At 37.4% G+C, this 22,816-nt stretch overlaps 1 protein-coding gene across 1 annotated transcript; it reads right to left on the bottom strand.

Moving 5' to 3' along the window:
* Positions 1-61: 61 nt before the first annotated feature.
* On the bottom strand, positions 62-22,072 carry rftn2 (raftlin family member 2). Its single transcript, XM_073845357.1, has 9 exons — positions 21,608-22,072; positions 12,315-12,495; positions 10,843-10,951; positions 9,863-10,040; positions 7,399-7,617; positions 4,426-4,532; positions 4,209-4,312; positions 3,758-3,836; positions 62-2,225 (listed from the first exon to the last, which is right to left on the bottom strand). The coding sequence occupies exons 1-9, from the start codon at positions 21,744-21,746 to the stop codon at positions 2,028-2,030; spliced, it is 1,314 nt and encodes a 437-aa protein (XP_073701458.1). The 5' UTR covers positions 21,747-22,072; the 3' UTR covers positions 62-2,027.
* Positions 22,073-22,816: the final 744 nt, after the last annotated feature.

Here is a 22,816-nt window from a genome sequence, read left to right as displayed (position 1 = left end):
CGCTTACACGTTAGCCTTTGTATGCCATGTTGGACTGCTAAGTGAAGACACAAACAGCCACTTTAACATGAGGTAAATACCCATTTAATAAAACATTACAAAAACAGGTTCAAATACTACAGTTGGTAAATAATACTGCTCAGTTCTGGCATATTAGAATATCATGTTAAAGAAACATCTCATTCAGTTTTCATGGCTTTAGCATTTACAGCAGCTTGATAGTCTGTTTTGCAAACTAAAATGGGCTTATTCTATTCTGCCGTTCCTCAAAGAGGGATAAACATTGTCAAGGCAACAGAAAACGTGAAAAATACAACCCTTAACATGGTTACAATTCTAAAGTGGCACAAGCAGCACCACTGCAGCTCAGTTTGAAAAATCCAGCTAGATAAATCGAATTTTACCCCACCAAGCTGAGAAGAACTAGTCAGTTTATACTAAACCAAAGAAAGTACCCTGCTCATGGTTCCATAGCAGTTATCAAACTGAAATGCTGCCACTTTACATGCAAATCATAGTGGATTACCGTTCCCTTTTGGATGGTGTGAATAAATTCCCAAAGACTACATAAATTCATTTACGGAACCAATATTTACAGTTAAAATACTCACCCCCTTGTCCTCCAAGATGTTTATGTCGGTCTTTCTTCAGTCATAAAGAAATGTTTTTGAAGAAAAACGGTGCAGAGTTTGCGGCTTCAAACGATCCCAGCCGAGGGAGAAGGGTCTTATCTAGCGAAACGACTGGTTATGTTTTTTTTTTAAATGATAATTTACATACATTTTAACCTCAAACGGTCATCTTGTCTTGCTCTGCATCAACTGAGAAGATTTAGGGTATGTCGAAAAACTCCCATCTTATTTTTTTCCCCTCAACTTCAAAAATCGTGGCAGAAGTAACAACCCAGCACAGAAGATCAAACACACTTAACAAAAAAGGTAAAACAGTGATGTAGGATGATTTTGAAGTTAAGGGAGAAAATGAGATGGGAGATTTGACACACCCTGTCTTAAACCGGGAAAAAAAAAACAGTTCAGGCAGAGCGAGACGAGCGTTTGAGGTTAAAAAGTATATTAATTGTAATTAAAACAATAAATAACTGATTGTTTCGCTAGATAAGACCATTTTCCTCAGCTGGGATAGGTTACAACTGCATTTGGGATCGTTTGAACTGCATTCAAACTCGGTGAACCACAGAAGTCCACAATGTGGAGAAAAATCCTGACATTTTTCCTCAAAAAACATTTCTTTACGACTGAAGAAAGACATGAACATCTTGGATGACAAGGGGGGGTGAGTACATTATCTGTACATTCTTAAACATACAAATTCAGCTCTGGCTCCACTTCAGCTCATGGCGCAAATCAGATAAACCAGAGTACAGCATCAAATTTAGCATTCAATACAGAGTCTTTGCATTTCCCTTAAACGCTGGCATTCCTGATATTTTGACTCCAAAGCCTGGAAAATTTCTGCAAGAAAATGTAAGCATGTCGCAAATCTGCACATCAAATAAACGTCCGCGTCCTGCAGAGAGGCTGTTTGGACACTCAGTTCCTGAGTTCGTCACGTTGAACCGATGCAGGTGTTAGAACAAACAACCGAATTGTCAGCTGTTTCAGAGTATAAAAGGAACAGGAAAAGGAATAGCAAAAAAATGAACAGTGAGGAAGGACACTCAGTGATAACGAAAAACAGTGTTGGAGCTTGATATTGAAAAAATGTGATATGAACTGAACATGTGGTATTGTGCGAGTGTTGTGAAATACTGTTGATGCAAATAACCGTGAATTTCAGTGCTGTTTTTGATACTTTGTATTAAAGTATCATTGTAGATGAACTTTGTGCTTTCAATTACAAATAAGGAGTAAATAAAACTGACCTCTATGACACGTTATGGCTTGTTAAAAAATAATTTACAAAACGTTAAAAGTGCCGAGTCCATTTCTAATACAGGAACACAAATCTCTTGTGGTCTGGTGATGTGGTGAATTCGGAAAGAATAATTGCGTCTTTGAGTTGGTCCGTCACATACAGGTGACTTCTGCAGCCCCGTCGTCTGGCTCAAATCCTCCCTCATCTAGATGAGACAGTGCACTGGGATACCCCCCTCCAAACACGGGGAAACCGCCAATTCCCCCTGAACATGGAGACAACAGCTCTGTGTGCGATTCATCCACGCCTCGACTCACAGAGTGACTGCACACCTCTCGTCGTGTAGATCCCTTCAGGAACAAAAACAAAGATTTAGATATAAAATAACATGCCACAAAAACGTCAATATTGCAATTTTTGAGAACAAATGGATTAAAAGTTTTACGTCATTCATGTTTTTATTTAAACAAAAAAAGTCGGCACCGATGGCCTATCAATATCATATCCATTGTTTTCCGTTTAATTTGAGTTAGTTTTAGAATTGAAAAAAAATAAATAAATAAATAAAAAAAAAAAAAATATATATATATATATATATATTATATATAATTTTTCTTTTTTTAATAAATAAATATATTTTAATAAATATATATATTTGCCATTTTGGTCTTTATTTTGATAGGAGAGTTAAGTATTGACAAGAAGTGAAGTGGAAGAGAGGATCAGGAAAGATCCGCGAGCTGGGACTCGAACTTGGGACGCCCAAAGCGCAACAGTGCTACATGTCAGGGGGCTGCCCACGAGGCTATTGCCACCGCCAGTTTTAGGAAATTTAAGATGTTTGTAATTTTTATTCGATGTTTTTTTTAGTCTATATAGTTTTTTTTTTCATTAGTCTTAGTTAGTTTATTAATTCAAGGTCAATTTCATTTTACAGTATATGTACTTATAGTATACTTACAGTGTACGTAAAGGAATAGTTCACCCAAAAATGAAAATTTGATGTTTATCTGCTTACCCCCAGGGCATCCAAGATGTAGGTGACTTTGCTCAGTGCGAGCTCAGCATCCAGCGCGTTAACAGTGTACGTTCTCCGGCATAGTATACGCAAACGTCGGAAGGGGAAAAATGACCACTGCAGACCCTTCACGACTTTTAGTTTATGGGTATGCTGATATCCAGCCGAAGAGCAAGCAACCATAACTTCAAGCGATCAGCCTCAGAAGTTGGGAATCAGTGAAAAGTCAACAGTCCCGGATGAGTTTGCGCAAACAAACAATCTTTTAGCTTTAAATTGGTTTGAACAATCAGGATAAGTGCAAGGAATTACCATTTTAAATAGCCACTATACCCACAATCTCTGTGCACTGTGTAAATAATGAGTGTCGTATACACACGACAGATCGACATTTGGACATTGCAGTGTATCAGAGGTAAAAATTATACAAGTACTTTTCAGTTTAAAAACGATCGTTTCGTGTCTTAGGACATCAATGTATCGTCACGAGCCAGAGGGTGTCATTTGGATTTGTCTGTGTATGGTTTTTTTTTTTTGTTTTTTTTACTTTCAAAGGTTTGGTGCCTATCCACTTCTATTATATGTCTAACAGACTGCAACGGTTTGAGTTAAAAATCTTCGTTTGTGTTCTACTGAAGAAACAAAGTCACCTACATCTTGGATGCCCTGGGGGGTAAGCAGATAAACATCAACTTTCTTTTTTTGGTGAAAAATCCCTTTTTCCAAAAAAGTACTGGTATTTCATGTTAAATAGTGACTGTAAACTTAAATAGTGTCCTTGAAATGTGTCTGGTAGACTAATTTCCAAGAAAAGTAACAGATTTATCAATGTAATGGTTTAAAAGGACATCAGCAAACAGGTACCTGATTGTGCTGTGGTACCGTTTGGCCTTTGACTGGTCTTTGCAGGAAAACGACTTGCTTGGTGGCGAGATTCCCATCGCTGCAGGGACAAAAAAAAAAAAAAAGACAAAAAAATCAGCTTAGGGTATGGTTATTATGGAGTGTAAAGAAACATGATTATCCACCTTTTTCTTCTGGTCTCATGCACTTCCAGCTATTTTGAGCTCTACAAAATGGTTTGTTTTGCTCCTTGATAGTAAGTCACACCAACTTGCAATATGTTATTTTAATGTATTATTTTAATTATGAGCAGACTGGTTTGTAGTGCAAACAGTTTTACCGTTTACTGCACGTTGTTATTTGTCTTATTTCCTTACAGCGGATAATGAATTGGAAGTCTCACCAATAGGCTTAATTCCACGTTAAAAAAAAAAAAAAAAGGTGGATATGGCTTGTACTATGAGGGTCCCACCTGTCATGGCGAATAATTGGGGTGGGCAGCACACAAGTGAGCAGCCAGCCAAAGTCTGCTAATGTGTGGAGCAGAGGACCATAGTCTGTCTTTACATCTGAACCCTGTGACACACAGGAAACCATTAAAGACAAGATAAAACAGCATTCACAACACCTTTAACTTTGTTCATGTGATAATGTGACACCTTTTAGACATTTCATACAAGCAGTCGCACCTCTATAACGGTCCACTGTTCCACTACAATAGTGTCATTGGCAGGTGGCGCTGTGCTTTTCTCCTCATAGACGAACAGCCCCTCTAGAGACCTGGGTACTGGCTCACCTGTAAAAACAACCATTGTAGAGTATGATGTATATGTTCAAACTAGTAATTGACAAATCACAGCTAGATTTTAATGTTATGATGTCGGGATGTGTACATTTATGTTTGGATGTTGATTTAATCATTCAAATGCCTAATGTGGAGCATGAGTAATACTGATTTCCTTTTATCATTATTACCCATATCTTTAGGTTCTAAGTTGACTGTTCATAATGCAATAGACTTTTTTTATTCTGATATTCTTTTTTTCACCCACTGAACCACAGAGACATTATTTGTAGGTCTCATTTAGTCAGTGCTGGAAGTGTGTCAATGACCTACAAAAGATAATGAAACTGAACTACTTATAAGACAGCAAGATAAATTCATGTGCACCAACATGTGTGTGAGAGGACAAAAGTGAAACTCTATGAATATTACAGTGAACATTTTGCAATTCAATTATGCAGTCGTGGCCAAAAGTTTTAAGAATGACACAAATATTAGTTTTCACAAAGTTTGCTGCTAAACTGCTTTTAGATCTTTGTTTCAGTTGTTTCTGTGATGTACTGAAATATAATTACAAGCACTGCATACGTTTCAAAAGCTTTTATCGGCAATTACATGACATTTATGCAAAGAGTCAGTATTTGCAGTGTTGGCCCTTCTTTTTCAGGACATCTGTAATTCGACTGGGCATGCTCTCAATCAATTTCTGGGCCAAATCCTGACTGATAGTAACCCATTCTTTCATAATCACTTCTTGGAGTTTGTCAGAATTAGTGGGTTTTTGTTTGTCCACCCGCCTCTTGAGGATTGACCACAAGTTCTCAATGGGATTAAGATCTGGGGAGTTTCCAGGTCATGGACCCAAAATTTCAATGTTTTGGTCCCCGAGCCACTTAGTTATCACTTTTGCCTTATGGCACGGTGCTCCATCGTGCTGGAAAATGCATTGTTCTTCACCAAACTGTTTTTTGGAAGAAGTTGCTGTTGGAGGGTGTTTTGGTACCATTCTTTATTCATGGCTGTGTTTTTGGGCAAAATTGTGAGCCCACTCCCTTGGATGAGAAGCAACCCCACACATGAATGGTCTCAGGATGCTTTACTGTTGGCATGACACAGGACTGATGGTAGCGCTCACCTTTTCTTCTCCGGACAAGCCTTTTTCCAGATGCCCCAAACAATCGGAAAGAGGCTTCATCGGAGAATATGACTTTGCCCCAGTCCTCAGCAGTCCATTCACCATACTTCTTGCAGAAGATCAATCTGTCCCTGATGTTTTTTTTTGGAGAGAAGTGGCTTCTTTGCTGCCCTTCTTGACACCAGGCCATCTTCCAAAAGTCTTGGCCTCGCTGTGTGTGCAGATGCGCTCACACCTGCCTGCTGCCATTCCTGAGCAAGCTCTGCACTGGTGGCACTCCGATCCCGCAGCTGAATCCTCTTTAGGAGACAATCCTGGCGCTTGCAGGACTTTCTTGGACGCACTAAAGCCTTCTTAACAAGAATTGAACCTCTTTCCTTGAAGTTCTTGATGATCCTATAAATTGTTGATTTAGGTGCAATCTTAGTATCCACAATATCCTTGCCTGTGAAGCCATTTTTATGCAACGCAATGATGGCTGCACACGTTTCTTTGCAGGTCACCATGGTTAACAATGGAAGAACAATGATTTCAAGCATCACCCTCCTTTTAACATGTCAAGTCTGCCATTCTAACCCAATCAGCCTGACATGATGATCTCCAGCCTTGTGCTCATCAACATTCTCACCTGAGTTAACAAGATGATTACTGAAATGATCTCAGCAGGTCCTTTAATGACAGCAATGAAATGCAGTGGAAAGTTTTTTTCAGGATAAAAGTTCATTTTCATGGCAAAGAAGGACTATGCAATTCATCTGATTACTCTTCATAACATTCTGGAGTATATGCAAATTGCTATTATAAAAACTTAAATATTGGAAATTGGAAAAGTTGCTGCTTATGTAATTCTCAAAACTTTTGGCCATGATTGTACATTCTTTAACATATACAAGTGGACAACTTACAAGAAATGTACACAACACACAAGAAATATTTCTTAAACACCAAATCAGCACATTAGAATGATTTCTGAAGGATCATGTGACACTGAAGAAGGGAGTAATAAATGTTGAAAATCCAGCTTTGCCATCATAGGAATAAATTACATTTTAAAACAGAAAATATTTTTTTTAAACTGTAATTTTTCCCAAATGATCCTTTTCTACTGTATTTTGATCAAATAAATGTATCCTTGGTGAGAACAAGAGCTTTAAAGAGTATAAAAGTCTGATTCCAAATTACACACTCACACGTTATATACAGTATACATATATTAAATATATACATATAGGAACATATGACGGGGAAGAAAGTAAGCAAGATTATATAGCTACTTTGTAAACTGCTTTTCATGTTCAAAATTTACTAGCTCCAGATGTCTCAAAGACACACACACACACACACACACACACACATCTGATTTAGCTCCTATTAGTCTGGTGCGAAACAGGAAGCACGGTCGTGAGGTTAGGGACGTGAACTCTAAAATTAGTTCTGGTGGGAGACAGAAGGAAAACATGACTTTGGTTAAAGATAGAGAGATGTGGAGAATGCATAAAGAAGATGATTAAAAAGGACTTCTGAGAATAAAGATACACAAACAGCATAGAAAATCGGATGACAGGGGCTCTGGATTGGTAAAAACAATCAGTTAACTCCTTATATGATCATCCTAATGCCTTCCTTAGGAAGAGGTAAAGAGGATGTTGACATCTTCCTTTCACAAACACAAACACAAACATGTCAGGCAGACAAACAACCAGTTCAGGGAATCAAAACATCAAAAATAAGCTTGAGAACTACCTTTAGGTGTGTCCCAGTATACAAAGGAGTCGACCAATGACCAGCCCTTGCGGTAGTAAGCTGCGGTCAATTCCAGCCAATCAGCTTCCAAGGCGCTGACAACTTGGCCTTTCCTGGACACACGCATGGACAGCGCCCCCTGGTGGTAACAGCAGGCCAGAGAGTCCAGCGGGGCACAGCCCGGAGCCCAGGAGTGAAACAGCACCAACAATCTCAAGTCTGAAAACAAAGACATGCAATGATCAGTGCTTTAGACACCATTTTTAATAGGTCAAACTATCAGTCCATCTACCATAACTAATAAGTGTAACAGGGCAGATAAATGAGGTACAGTGCTCATGTTAAGACACTAACAGCCTCTGACTGATCTTAGTCTCAAATGTGGCCTCGAAATGGTTGCCATAGAGAATCAAGAGGCTGGTATGATGCCCAGAGGGTGAGGAGACACTGCGGCTCCACAGAGGACAAAGATTTTACAGGGTTAAACCAAATTAAACTGACACCATTCAGGACAAACTGAAGAGGAAGAAATAAAACCAAATCTTCATTAGTAGGAACACGTTTATAAAAATTACACAGTATCTCTTTGTCAATATGGTTAATATAAAAAAAAAAAACATCATATGCCAAATACAATTTCTGTTTTGATTCTGGGTTGAAATATGACATGTTCTTTGAGAGTTTCAGCCAACCTTGCATGTTTCAACGCATTTATAGTCCATCTGTGTATCTGATTTAAAGGGGACATCGGATGCTCATTTTCCACAAGTTGGTATGATTCATTAGGGTTTTCATGAAATGTCTGCAAAAAACTTTGGTTAAAACTCCTCAATGGTCATGTAAAACAATACCCTTTTTACCTTGTCAAAAACAGCTTTGGTCACAGCTAGGGATGCTCATATTGACCGTTTAACCGTTAACCGACAGTAAGAACTTTAACCGATTATTACTATCAGTTAAACGGTTTAAAAGGGTTTTTTTCTATTCTTTTTTCTTTACGTTTTCTGCATGGTGAAAGAAATAATGCTATTTGTAAGTTATCTGTTTACTCACGTGCTAGTGTCGACACGTGCAGTGTGGCTGTACAGACATATTTCGCTTCACCTTTACTTAGTAAACAGATGTAGTATATGCAACTCAATGGCAAGTGGCGTTATTGGGTTATCAGAGAGTGAATCCGTGAGTGAATGTATTCAAATTCTGAATGAATTATTATAGTCTAGAAAGTGCGCAATAGGCGCTCCCGTTACAATCACTGGAAAGCTATCACTCATCCTAGAGTAGTTCATCGCAATCTCATAAAGTTATTAAAAAGTAATAAAATAACCTTTACACTGCACAATTAATCTCTTATTTATATAATGCCAACACTTTCTTTGTTTTAATAAGAGAGTTCGCGAAAGTGTAGAAATCAGCAAAACTGAAACCGGCACTTTGGTTGGTGAGTGGATTGTAACATAGCCTCCTCTGATTGGCCACAGTGATAATCAAATCAACATACATGTCTGTGATTGGCTATTGCTGAACGCGGTACAGTTCTTCAAAGCGCATAAAAGGATTCAGTGTGTTTTAGTTTTGTCATCTTAATTAGGTAGTTATTTAATTTATACTTATTTAGTGTAGGCCTATTTATATTATTCTTTTTTTTCATTCAGATTTTCTCTGTTCTCAGAAGCGCTGCTGATGCGTGATAATTTAAGTATATGTCAATACAGTTTTTGTTGTTGCTCTGTATGCTGCTGTTTGCACGTTAAAATAAAACATTTGCTTGTATTTTGAATGTATCATCACAGATACTCGTGCATTCTATTTTTATTTTAAACTAATTTATTATTCTAATTTTATCAGTTAACGGTTAATGTTCGGATAACGAGCAGCGGTTGTCGGTCAGGAAAATTAACCGAAATGAGCATCCCTAGTCACAGCGACTCCGTTTTGGTGCATGTCTCTTTAAATGCTAATCAGCTCTGCTCACCCCGCCCCCATTTCCTTTTTTGTGTATTCAGTGATGCATTACCATAAAAAAAAAAGCGCTGATGTCGGAAGAAAAATAATACTCATGTTCACTTTTACATCCAACTACAAAACACCTGCATTGCTTACAAGACACTGTTCTCGCTTCAGCTACTCAAGCACGGATAAAATGGCAGACACCATACAACTGGCTGAAGGCGGAAATATGCTTATATGCGACAGTCCGTCAGAGGTCGTGGGCAGAGTCTGAGCAGTATGATGTCATACTGCTCAGAAAATCAAAACGGCTTGATAATTGAGACCTTTTAGGGATTTAAAAAAAATGGAGTGAATAGATTTATCATTGTAGAGTGGTTGTGTTCGCACAATGCTATTATGCAAACACCATGTAAAAGAGAATTTTGCATTAGATGTCTCTTTCAAACCTATAAAAATTGTTTAATAAGTTACATTTCAGATGGTCCATAATGACATTAGAGGAACATCTCACCTGGGCTGTAGCTACAGCCCTCTAGATCTCCATCTCCAGGTGGTGTGCGAGGTGGGGTACGGGGCGGGGAGCGGCAGCCCCTCCTGGGACTGGGCACTCTACCGTTACTTCCCCCTCCTCCAGTCTGCTGGAGCACTGACCCCACAAACCTCACGCCACCCCTGGCATAGCTGTTCACCTGAGGAAACACACACAACAGACGGTTATTCATCTTTGCAACACAAATGAATATATTTTGGATGAAATCCGAGAGCTTTCTGACACTGTATAGACAACGCAACTGACACGTTCAAGGCCCAGAAAGGTAGCAATGACATTATGACATCAGTGGTTCAACCGTAATTTTATGAAGCTATTAGAATACTTTGTGTGCAAAGAAAGCAAAAATATTGACTTTATTCAAAGATTTTTTCTCTTCCCTGTCAATCAGTATTCTCGTAGCGTCATAAAATTCTGGCTGAACCATTGATGTCACATGGACTATTTAACAATGGCTTTACTACCTTTCTACCTTGAACGTGTCAGAAAGCTCTTGGATTTCATCAAAAATATCTTAATTTTATTAGAAAGATAAACAAAGGTCTTACAGGTTAGAAATGACATGAGGGTGAGTAATTAACGACAGAATTTTCACTTTTTGGGTAAACTAACCCTTTAACTACTGGAATCTTATTGTAAAGTGTTACCCGTTTCTTTCTGTAAAGCAACATTACAAACCAACATTTAATAAAAAAAAAACAAAATGTAAATATTATTTCCAGTAAATCTAAAAATGCATATAAAAAAAATAAATACTTCCTTTTTGCAGTAGGGACAGTTAAAATTGTCAAGACTAGTAAAAACCTAAATTAATGACCCAATTGGTCTGGCAGAAAAATTTATACATAAATTGTAAAAATGTAAATTTGTTAAACAATGTAAACAATAATGAAAAAAAGTACATGGACAACAGACAAAAGCATTTGAAATTAAACGCAGACCCTGTCTATGAGCAGTTTCGCTGTGTCACTGGTCAGAGATTCTCCGGGCAGTGGCCACTCCTCCACTCGCAACACTGGCAAGCTGTCAATCATTGGCACTGCATGATTACTGCAACCACACAACACAAACAAGGACAAACAATGCGTTTTAACTCGCTGCATGAAAACATTATGCATATTTTATTATTGCTGGCATTTGCTATTCTAGACATGTCATCCATTAGCAAAGTATAAACACGCTAAAATGTTTAACCCTTCTGACCCCAACTGACCACATCGGTTAATGGTTTAATAAGACACCAGCATCAAAGAAAACTGGTTTCAAACAGCACATTAAATGGTTTACAACTCATTCAAGTGAGCTTCAGATGCAAGCAAATATTTATTGACTACAAAGGCTTTTTTAAAATAATAAAATGTCAAGTCTATTTCTACTCCATTAGACAGTATTTTATTCTTTCAAGCAACCAAAGAATAGTACAGTTGGAGACTCATATGCAACTATTACAGAAGGTTCAAATGCTCACTGATGATTCAGAAGGAAACATGATGCATTAAAGAGCCAGTGGGTGAAACCTTTTAAATTTGAAGAAATTTAATTTATTTTGTTTAATTTATTTTTTGGGGAACATGTAAGTATCTTCTGTAGCTTCTGAGGGGCAGTACTAAATGAAGAAAAAAAAAACATATTTAGGCAAAATAAGAAATATGTACACCCCCTGGCTCTTAATACATGTTTTCTTCTGGAGCATCAGTGAGGATTTGAACCTTCTGTAAAAGTTGTCCTTGAAAAGATGGATCTCTAAATCATACAGTTGTTGGAAAGGGTTCAAATACAAAAGAATATCACAGGACACAAAGATACTTCTATGCTGCTTTTGTTCAAGAAATTACCAGATGGAGGCATCTTAGTAGACAGGAAGTCAAGAAAACAATGGATGTGGATATGCCTGGATGCCACAGCCTGAGAAAGCAGCTTTTTGCAGGTTTCACTGCCATTGTCTTTGCTTAAAAGTGCATTCAAGCTCATGCTCACTGGATTCAGACATCAATCATACTGCACTCACAGGAGTTGGCATTACACAGCTTAAGGTTTTTCACCACAACACTTAACATACTACAACTGTCCCAGACATTACTTTTGAATAATTTACAGTGTCACGGTTGAAACTAGCCCGTCATGTTCCTCCAATGCTTCTTTGCAGGTGCTCATTGGTTGCCGAAAAACTACACTGTTGTCAGGGGCTTCTTATAACTTAAAATTTAACCCACATCTGTACCCCAGCATGACTTCACGCAAGCCATGCCTACTCCAGCTAGACTGTCTGAGCTCCCACTATGAACTCATTAAATATTCATGCTGACTCATTAAAAGTTAAATATTTACTCGGAAGGAGCTGGTCTGGGGTTTTGGGGGTTACAGAACAGGGGGTGCAATGATGAGAGAAAAAGTCTGTCAAGGTAAACATTACCTGGATCGTGGGCGAACCAGAATGGCTCGGTAGAGCAGGCTGCAGGGCAGGAAGCGGGTCCGGCCCACTGAGAGGATGATGGGATGCAGGGCAGCCAGTACATAGCCCTGGGTGTAGTAGGACTGCAGGGCATGGGGAAGCTCGCACAGCGAGGACAGATACTGCACTGTTGGCCGACTGCCTGTAAAACACAACACAAATAAAACTTACAATGCACACCATAGTATAAGTAAAGCTAATATACTTAATTATGAAAATATTATAGGGCTGTCTCACATATGCAGACTTTTGATTATGTGCATTGTCTTTTTGTAGTTAATTTCGGCCAAGAATGTAAAGCAACCAATCTGTGTTAACTTCATGTGACTTTTAAGGGTTGGTAAACATGAAACCGGATATTGGAAATTGGATTTTTTGCACTCCTAAAAAGGGGGTAAAAGACAGTCAATCAGTTTAATATTGTTGATAAAGCACCAATTTCAGTTTAATTTGTAATTTCGTAATGTTCTTCCGAAAAATCCTTCAGATCCCACAAAGTCTTTGGTTTTTCAGCATTTTTGTGTATTTGAACCCTTTCCAACAATGACTGAATGATTTTGAGAATGATTCTGGGTCAGAACTTCCATCTGCGTCACACGCAACCTTTCAGTACAAGACGTGCATTTGTGGTTAAAGTATATATATATATATATATATATATATATATATATATATATAAGAAAATAACTGATCATTTTGCTAGAGAAGGCCCTTATTCCTCTGCTGGGATTGTGTAGAGCCCTTTGAAGCCATACTGAACTGCTAATTGGACCTTCAACCCTTTGATCCCCATTGAAATCCACTATATAGAGAAAAATGTTATGTTTTTTTTCCTTAAAAACCGTTTTTTTGACTGAAGAAAGAAAGACTTGGATGACATGGGGGTGAGGAAATTATGAGGAAATTGTTATACTTCATGGCAGTGTATTCAGCTTTGATTCAAAATAATTTAAATAACGTGAAAATGTCAGTTGATTAAATCAAAATAACCAAACACCTAAAAGAAGTTATAAAATAATGTACAATCAAAAATTAGTTTACCTAATATCTGCACTTTTTTTAAGGCATAACTATTAAAATTGACTTCTGATTGCTACCCATGTACTGCATTACATTTCCAGATTCAATTCCACTTAGGATTAGGGATGCTCATTTCGGTTAATTTTCCTGACCGACAACCGCTGCTCGTTATCCGATCATTAACCGTTAACTGATAAAATTAGAATAATAAATTCGTTTAAAATAAAAATAGAATGCACGAGTATCTGTGATGATACATAAAAATACAAGCAAATGTTTTATTTTAACGTTCAAACAGCAGCATACAGAGCAACAACAAAAACTGCATTCATATACTCAAATTATCACGCATGAGCAGCGCTTCTGAGAACAGAGAAAATCAGAATGAAAAAAAAGGAATAATATAAATAGGCCTACACTAAATATGTATAAATTAAATAACTACCTAATTAAGATGACAAAACTAAAACACACTGAATCCTTCTATGCGCTTTGAAGAACTGTACCGGTCTTGTTCTTCTCGTCGGACATAAAAACATATAGCAGGCCAGCCTATACCTCAGTTTTTAACATGTGGACATGCTGTACGGATAGACTGGGACGCTGTCTGTTAACGCTTAGATCCATGATAAAAACACTTAACAAAAATCCTTTCAATTTGCGGTTCGGGTCTTTTCATCCACTAATCCACATATGTGGAGAAACGTGTTTTCACAGCGTTCAATAGCCAATCACAGACATTTCTGTTGATTACATTATAGCAATGGCCAATCAGAGGCGGCTATGTTACGATCCTCTCACCACTCAAAGTGCCGGTTTCAGTTCTGCTGAATTCTATACCTCCACGAACTTTCTCATTAAAACAAAGAAAGTGTAGACATGATGTAAATAGGAGATTCATTGTACATAGTAAAGGTTATTTTATTACTTTTTATTAACTTTGTGAGATTGCGATTAACTACAGTAATGTATGAGTGACAGCTTTCCAGTGATTGTTAGGGGAGCGCGCACTTTTTAGACTATAATTCATTCAGAATTTGAATACATTTATTCATGGATTCACTCTCTGATAACCCAATATCGCCATTGCCATCATGTTGCATAGGCTACTTACATGAGTTACACAAACTAAGAGAAGGTAAAGCAGGTGCTTACTCAACGAAATATGTCTGGACAGCCGCACTTTTACACGCGCCCGCGAGTAAACATTATTTTTTCTTTCACCATGCAGCAAACTATATAAATATATATAATTTTTTTATTATTATTATTATTTATTTATTTATTTTTTCTTTCAACCGTTTAACTGATAGTAATAATCGGTTAAAATTCTTACTGACGGTTAACGGTTAAACGGTCAATATGAGCATCCCTACTTAGGATGCTGTCTATGTAGGCAGCAAACAGCAAGACTGCCCACTAGGTTTTGGAACAGAGCCTATGTTGAGGTTTCTCTAAGCAGCTCTTCGATAGCATGCTACCGTTTAGTAGGCTTCTCTTTCTCCTGTCTGCAGCCTCTGACAGAAGATCACCCTGAGGTCTCCCTCCTCTCCCCCAACCCCCAACACACTTCCTGTGTCCACAAAGAGCTGCTGTTCACAGGGAGGGCTGGCCCCATGCCACACACACTCAGCCTCACAAACACAACATTCCACCACACACACACACAACACAAACATACTTGCGCAAACATTCGGTCCTTCGGTTCCCACACTGAACAGAATTTCAGTCTGAGAAAACTTAGACCAAATATTTTCTTCCTGTAAACTCATTTTGAAATGGTAAACAAGTATGGAGGAGGATGAGTTTGACTCTCATCCAAGTCTGATTAGGCAGCTACCTGAAAAGCGGTGTCTGTGGCCAATAAAGGGATTTGACAGGCATGTATTCATGGCCTTGCCTCACACCTGAGCTTCAGAGAAGTGTCAAAGACACAATGGTCTTCAGGGGCTGAGAAGAGCGGTGGATCATTCACGGAGATACAGACCCTGTAAAGGCCAGCAATTTGTCCCAAACCCTTGAGCCCCCCCTCCTGTCAACTCTCACACAGAGGCCTCTGTTCTCCAGAGAGACAGAGACTGTGTGTGTGTGTGTGTGTGTGTGTGTGTGTGTGTGTGTGTGTTGTTTATAAGATGGGAATCAAGAGAATAGATGAATAAAAAGAAAACGGCGTGAGAAGACGTGAGAACGCTCATAAGGAAAAAAAAAAAAAAAAAGAGTTTGAAGGTGTGAAGGCTTCAGAGGGAAAATGAGAAACAGACAGACTGGGATACAAGAGAGAGAGAAAAAGGAGGTAGAGTGAAGGAATTTATGGGATATTTTATGACTCAGAAAGGATTTAGGGAAAAAAGATGTGTGTATGGACGTTTGACAGTGTGAAGGAAAGGAGGCAAATGACAAAACATTTTAAAAAGATTTTTGTTTTGCATTAAGGAAAAGAACAATTTTCTTATGGGATTTTTTTTTTTCTTCTTTTGTGGCAATTTTTATAAAAGAATATTATACATCTTGCCTCTGCTGTACAGAATTGTGCGGACTTTATTTTACTTTTTTTTTTTACATTTATTGATTATGATTTTTTTTAAAGCTCCACCAAAAAAACTTTTTCCACCTTTTTTTGCAATAGATTATTTATTGTCCTAAAAAAATTTAATTTACTTTTCATTTAGGGTCAATATTTGTTCCCTGGAAATGTTTTCCAGGGGCATTTTTTTAATTTGTGAGGGCAATAAATCACCTTATTTTGATAAAAAAAAAAAACACAACAACATACCATGTTGTCAAATACTTATATTTACCAAGTTACTTTAATCAATGTTTTGTAATTCTTTTCAATAACAATGGACTGTTTAAAATTGTATCTAAATGATACATATACAAAACAGGAGCTCATATGGCTGCAATATGACAAATCATTACTGTAGATTATTGCTCTTTATAGGGCTGGGTGATTAATCGAAAAGTAATCGAAATCGACATTCAGAACCTATAATCGATCAAATTTTTCCAGGTCAATTATTTCAATTACTTTCCCTTTAAAAACATTACTGCGTGTGGAGTCACGTGACCCCGCTCCGTTACGTTACGTTATTCCTCCGACATGTCGATGGAGAGCTTAAGCAGTATTTGTACAGTAAAAAGTATTTACAGGATATACAAGAGTAATTTTATTTAGAAGAGATACTGCTTATTTTCTACTTTTAATATTTATTATTATTTTATAAATTTATTTTGTTTCCAAAAGTGCAAGTTATTTATTTTCACTAATTTAAGAAAAATGTGACTTTTTGTTTTAAGCAATGTGCGCTTTAATTTCAGTTGTTCAACACTGATGTTCAATAAATAATCATAGATAGTAGATAGTGTGTGCACCCTTCATTCAAAAATCTCTCACTTGTAATATGTGAGCATATTTACTGTACAAAACTTGTCAGTGAACTATGAGGGCAAAAAAAATTAATATTATTTAAATATAAATAAATATAATTTTATTAATGAATAAAATAATCGTTCATTAATTGTAATCGGGTTAAAATGTTCAATTAATCGAGATTTTGATTTTAGGCCAAATCGCCCAGCCCTAGCTCTTTATATTGTAATAATAATTATTAATATCGATGTAGAAAACAATATAAAATGTTTTTTTTTATTTTGGGCACATCACATTCTGGCTTCACAGACAAACATGTCGTTCCGTGATATTATCCATGTCTAGCACAAATTATGCAAAAATTCCCATTATAAATCACACTAAAGCTACTAAAGTAATCATTTATTTACATTGCATCTGCGGTGTGTTGTGTATAAGGGAATTTGCATTTGTACGCACTCATCAACAGCTCTGGCGTTAACCAATCAAACATTTCTGTTGAACGCATGAATGCATTGGCCAATCAGAGGCATTTAGATTCATCAGCATTGATCCAATGCATTCAACAAAACGTGTTTGATTAGTTATAAGGTTCAACGCTGCACAAAGCAGCGAATAAAAGCAATCTGATGCAGTGTTTGCGAATCTAAATGTAGTCTAATTCTGCAAAGCCCTCATTATTTTCTGACCCTGGTGTGTGAAACAGGCTCCAGAAATGTTTTTCATAGCAGTTAATGTAAGTGACAAACATTGAGACAATTGATTTTGGTTAAATTAAACCGCATCAACTGGATTTTCAGAGCCCCAGTTGTATATGTGCCTGAAAGTTTAATATGCTACAAATATCATGAAAATCATTTGTAGACTCAAATCCACCAGTATGAGCTTAACCAAAAAGATTAGACCAACATAAATTCATATCACATACTCACATCTTGGTTTGGGGAGATATGAGGGCGAGAATATGATGAATTTTATTTTTGCGTTAACAATGCTTCATTATTAGACAGGACAGCTGATGAAGGTCTGTCAAGTGGCGATTTAAGGCCAAACTGAGACATTACTGAAGCTAATCCCTTTTTTTTCCCAAGCCGACAGCAGTGAAACTGATCCAAGGTAGAGATTAAGGCCACTCGTTGTAATTCTGTCTGCCTCTGCAACAAGAACAGCTGGCTTTCTACAACCAAATGCCCATATTAAGCATCAAGCAAGTTCCTGTATGCACAAAAGTCATTACTAAAAATCGCTCATTTAGAAACAAACAGATGACATTTTTGCATTTTAATTTCGATAAATGGTCATTTTGAGAGATTTGCACTGTTAATATCACAGTATTTTACATTTCAAATTCTTATATTTGTTTTTTTTTAAATTAAGATATATATTTTTTAATTATATGACTTTAATACATGATCAAAAGTTACCCTTTTCTCATCAATACACATATGTGACCCTGGACCACAAAACCAGTTTTAAGTAGCACGGGTATATTTGTAGCAATAGCCAACAATATGTAGTATGGGTCAAAAAAATTATCTATTTTTCCTTTCATGCCACAAACCATTTGGATATTAAGTAAAGACCATGTTCCATGGAGATATTTTGTAAAATTCCTTACAGAGCTCTTAACAATAAAGGTTCTTCAATACCATCTATGGGTCCACAAAGAATTTTTAACATCAATGGAATCTTTCCATTTCGTGATATGACATGCCTGTCTTGATCGGAACTCATGTCAAGACCCGTTCAAGTAAAGAGTATATGCATGAAGTATGCAAAATACAACAGCTGTTGTATTTTCACAAGCGATACGAAGTCTACTACCACGATTTTGGGTAAAAATAGGTGTAAAGAAGAACGGAGTCTATGTCTTAGAACCAAAAACACAAAACTCACTGACATAAACACAGTCGAGAAGGTGTTTCCACAGTTTACACTCCATATGCAGACATAGTGACGCTAAGGAGCCTGTGATGCAAATCTGTCTAAATAATGTGAGCGCTCCGGTGAGCAGTGTCAAACATCAACGCTTCAGGCATCTGTACACCAGGTGTTCTCAGGAATGAAAGGCTAGAACGAAGGGTGAACTGACATGCCAATTGACTTTTCTCACTTCTACACCCACAGACATGTTTATGTTCAGATGAAAAGGTATAATATCTGACTGAAGATTTGATTTATCGTTTTGCTGTTATTGAGGCTTTTGATGCATGTTGACCTCGAGACCAAATGACAACACTTGCAGGGGCTGGCATTTAGGTCCGTTTTTAGGTAGGTAATACTAATAATTAGACTCTTAATCTCTAAAGTGATGGATTTGTGGCCTGGGCAGGTGGAGACACGTGACCCTGTAAGATGCTTCACATTCCAAACACTACCTGGATCCTGAACACATCTATACTACTTCCCTAAACAGTAATTTTAAACGAGTGTTGGAGATATGCATTTTAAACTAGATATGTATATTATTTTGAGTAAATGTTTCTATACTATTTTCTCAGATCTGCACGTCAACAACAAGTGGCCAACAGAATAGAATGAGTGCTTAAATACCATAAAATCAAGCCTTTTGTATCAGACAAGTACTTTTTCTTTTAATCAAGTAATTTTCATACTATTCAGGATAGGACACTTATGACTTAAATTAAGGCAAAAACCCACTCATACGCAAATATTTTAGTGTTTTCACTAGGGGTGGGCGGTACACCGGTGTCATAGTCAGCACCGGTGTGACATTGCGCCACGACATGGATTTTCTAATACCGTCAATACCGTAATAAATCAATTATGTGCCTTGAATGGCTGCATTTACATCAATAATAGCTAATTCTAAATAATAAGGCATTAAATTTTCTACAAACGTTCAGTTGTGGTCTGAATACCTGTCCTTATACTATATCTTGTTGTAAATAAAAAGTAAAATATATTCGTATCAGATTTGCAGGTGGTAGGTAAAAGGGGAGTGGCCATTAAACGACTGGTGAAACATCGCGAAGAAAGGTCGGGCCTGTAGCCTATACCAGGGGCCGAGTGGCAATCGGGACGACCGGGACTTTTCCCAGTCGGCCGGCCGAAGGATTTACACAGCGGGTCACAAATTGAGCGGAATTAGACAGACCAACATTTGGAGTACTACAGACTGCCAAAAGTTATAACAAATCAAGAAGAGTGCAAAAAAAAAAAAAAACTGTCTAAGGAAAAAAAAAATGGCATTTGTGTTTGGCTAAACTAAACCAGGATTTCCAGGGCAAGACTGTTGATAACATTAGTGTTTGTTCTCATTTCCAGCCAGGTAAGGTGAAATATTAGGCTAATATCTTAATTAATACTGCTTGTTCATATCTTTATCACCTATTACCATTTTTTTTTTTTTAAATATTGAACCCTTTCCTGCTTATGAAGTCCTTCTCTACATGATATAGCAGCTTTCACACGTTTTCCCCCCATGGTTTAGACAGCATAAATTAGCAGAATGAAGTATTCAGTAGTGCATCAACCGTGCAAACCATGCTGTTGTTTACATCCAAGTATCGCCAATATGGCCGTGCATCTAGGTAACTGACCAAATCATGATGCAAGTGCAAACCTAATTGTACAAACCATCAGACTGTAATATTTCTAGTCCTCTGAAAAATTGTTTTATGTTGAAACACTAGGTTTGTAACCAAATGAATCCAAAAGTAGTCTTGAAATTTTGGAGAAAAGGGTCTTACATAGTTTTTAAAATAACTCCGGTATGATTTTGACCATGAAAATAAACAAAGAACCTGCCATGGCATTAAAAAAAAACAGTGTAATTTTCTTTAAAACTATAAAAGTACATCTAATTTGCCATCATAAAATTATATTTTAGTCCTTTAGGAAATATCACAAAACAAGAATACCATATACTGAACATCAGCGTGTCTGCTGCAACTGTGTATCTCAAGATATGAATAAATCGATAAACTAAAGTTGTACAGTCAGATTTCCGTTTCAACGCGCAGACTGAAATACGGTATAGAGCACCGTATATGACTGGAGTGGAGCGATTTGTTTCTTCTCCATTCAAACAGTGTTCAGAAATAACTCCAGATTTTCCAAATCCAGTACGGGTATTTCCATTTTCCTCTCAATGCTGGTTCGCGACCAAAACTAGCACCAATTTTCAAACAATCCTAATTTCCTCCAAGCAAAAATACACACCACTATACTTTATATATACTGTACTATAATATACTACACAAATAATGTGGGCAGTAGCAGTACAAGGTAGACTGCGCATGGTTCCTTCAATCCAAGAATGACGCGCTAATGAGAAATTCAGGTAGTGGAAACTGTTGCACAAAGGGAGTGAGTGTGAATGTCATCTTGTGGAACAGACGCGAGTGTGCTGCCGTCTGTGCGTCTCAGACGCCTTTAATAGAGGAAAAACCTCCTGACCCATTTCCACATGTGATGAAGCTCCGGCGCTGTTGCTGGGTAAAACGTATAATCTTTCACACACTCCAGGACACACATGCCAACATTCATCATGCCACAAGCTTGACAGTGAAAACACGGCACTGATTTATATCATAGTTAGCTGCCTACCTAGGCAGCATTTTGATCCTTCATTGACACGTGCCAGGCAGCTTTCTACGTTTTGAGAAACAGCCGACTGAACAGCTGGAGCTCTAACGTTAATTCACTAGTCCTCTAAAAAGCTTTCAGATTAGTTGTCAGTTTGTTTACCGCGTTTGTCTTTTAAGAGTTAACTAAAACTTAACTTAGTTTTATTGTAGTAAGAAAACAAAACTGGTATTTTGATGTTAACAATAGTTACCAAGGCAATATTTTGTAAGCGAACATCACAAAAATCTTTGTTTACTGCACTCATCTGTACCTTCCAAACTGAAGTCCAGCAGCACATACTCGTACACGGAGTCTGTTTTGGTCTCAACTTGTGGTCTCTTTAAAGTGGAGTAGATTTTTCCCGGGCTACTGTCCTCCGGGTCCTCCAATTTCCGTAGTCCACATCCCATATTAGCGGGATCTCCAGCACACGCAACGCCGGACACGGGGCGACCCACTCGGCCACACACTCAGAGGACTCCCGCTCCCGTGCTTAGTGGCTTTGCTCCATTCCAACAACTTAATCCTTTGGGAGTGGCACTGAACCGAGGATGACGTGCCGTGTGTCCGATCCCCTTTAAGATAACGGCTTAAGTCAAGCAAAGATCACCAAGTCCTGCTGCGAGGTCTTTATGAGGCTAAAAGAATAAAATACTTTCTGAAGTTGTGCAGTAGAGAAGACTCCAGATTGCTTTCATTAAAATCTCTATTAGAAATCCACGTCTCATACAGTCTCCCTAAATGGCCGCGAAATAATAAAGCAAAAGTTGTAGTGGGCTGGAAGCGTGTTGAAATTAATGAGGGGGCGTGGCGAAGGAAGAACGGGGTTGCTGAATGATTAACCAGGGCGGGGCTGCATATTAAACAGGAGGAGGGGCGTATAAAAAATAAACGTTTACACAACTAACAGAAAATCTACTTATGTTGTTGTTCCGTTTTGTTACACTACCAGTCAAAGTCTCTTCTGCTCACCAAGCTTGCATTTAAAAGTACAATTTTTCAATATTTTTACTAAAATAACTGTTTTGTATTTTAATATATTTTAAAATGTAATTTATTTCTGTGATTTCAAAGCTGGATTTTTAGCATCATTACTCCAGTCACATAATCCTTCAGAAATCATTCAAATGCTTTTTGATTTGCTGCTCAAAAAGCAATTATTATTATCATGTTAAAAACAGCTGACTAGATTTTTTTCCAGGTTTCTTTGATGAATATAAAGTTTAGAAGAACAGCATTTATCTGAAACAGAAATCTTTTGTAACATTATAAATGTCTTTATCATAACTTTTGATCAAAAGCATCCTTGCTAAATAAAAGTATTAATTTCTATATCCCTCAACTATTTTAAATATTGGTAATAATAATAATAATAATAATAATAATAATAAAATGTTTCTTGAATGATATTATGTGACTGGAGTAATGAAGCTGAAAATTTTGCCTTGTCATAGGAATAAATTACATTATAAAATATATT

This window comes from Garra rufa, chromosome 8 (genome assembly GCF_049309525.1).
Source record: "Garra rufa chromosome 8, GarRuf1.0, whole genome shotgun sequence".
NCBI lineage: Eukaryota > Metazoa > Chordata > Actinopteri > Cypriniformes > Cyprinidae > Garra > Garra rufa.
This window is presented reverse-complemented; position numbering and strand designations above follow the sequence as displayed.

What these genes read in the sequence shown, in the direction of transcription:
- rftn2 (XM_073845357.1), bottom strand. Translation starts at nt 21,746, where the DNA reads ATGGGATGTGGACTACGGAAATTGGAGGACCCGGAGGACAGTAGCCCG. An exon ending in CGAAACTGCTCATAGACAGG is followed by an intron (nt 10,041 to 10,842) that starts GTCTGCGTTTAA and finishes GTGTTTCCTCAG; the next exon opens with GTGAACAGCTATGCCAGGGG. An exon ending in CGGTACCACAGCACAATCAG is followed by an intron (nt 2,226 to 3,757) that starts GTACCTGTTTGC and finishes TTGTTCCTGAAG; the next exon opens with GGATCTACACGACGAGAGGT.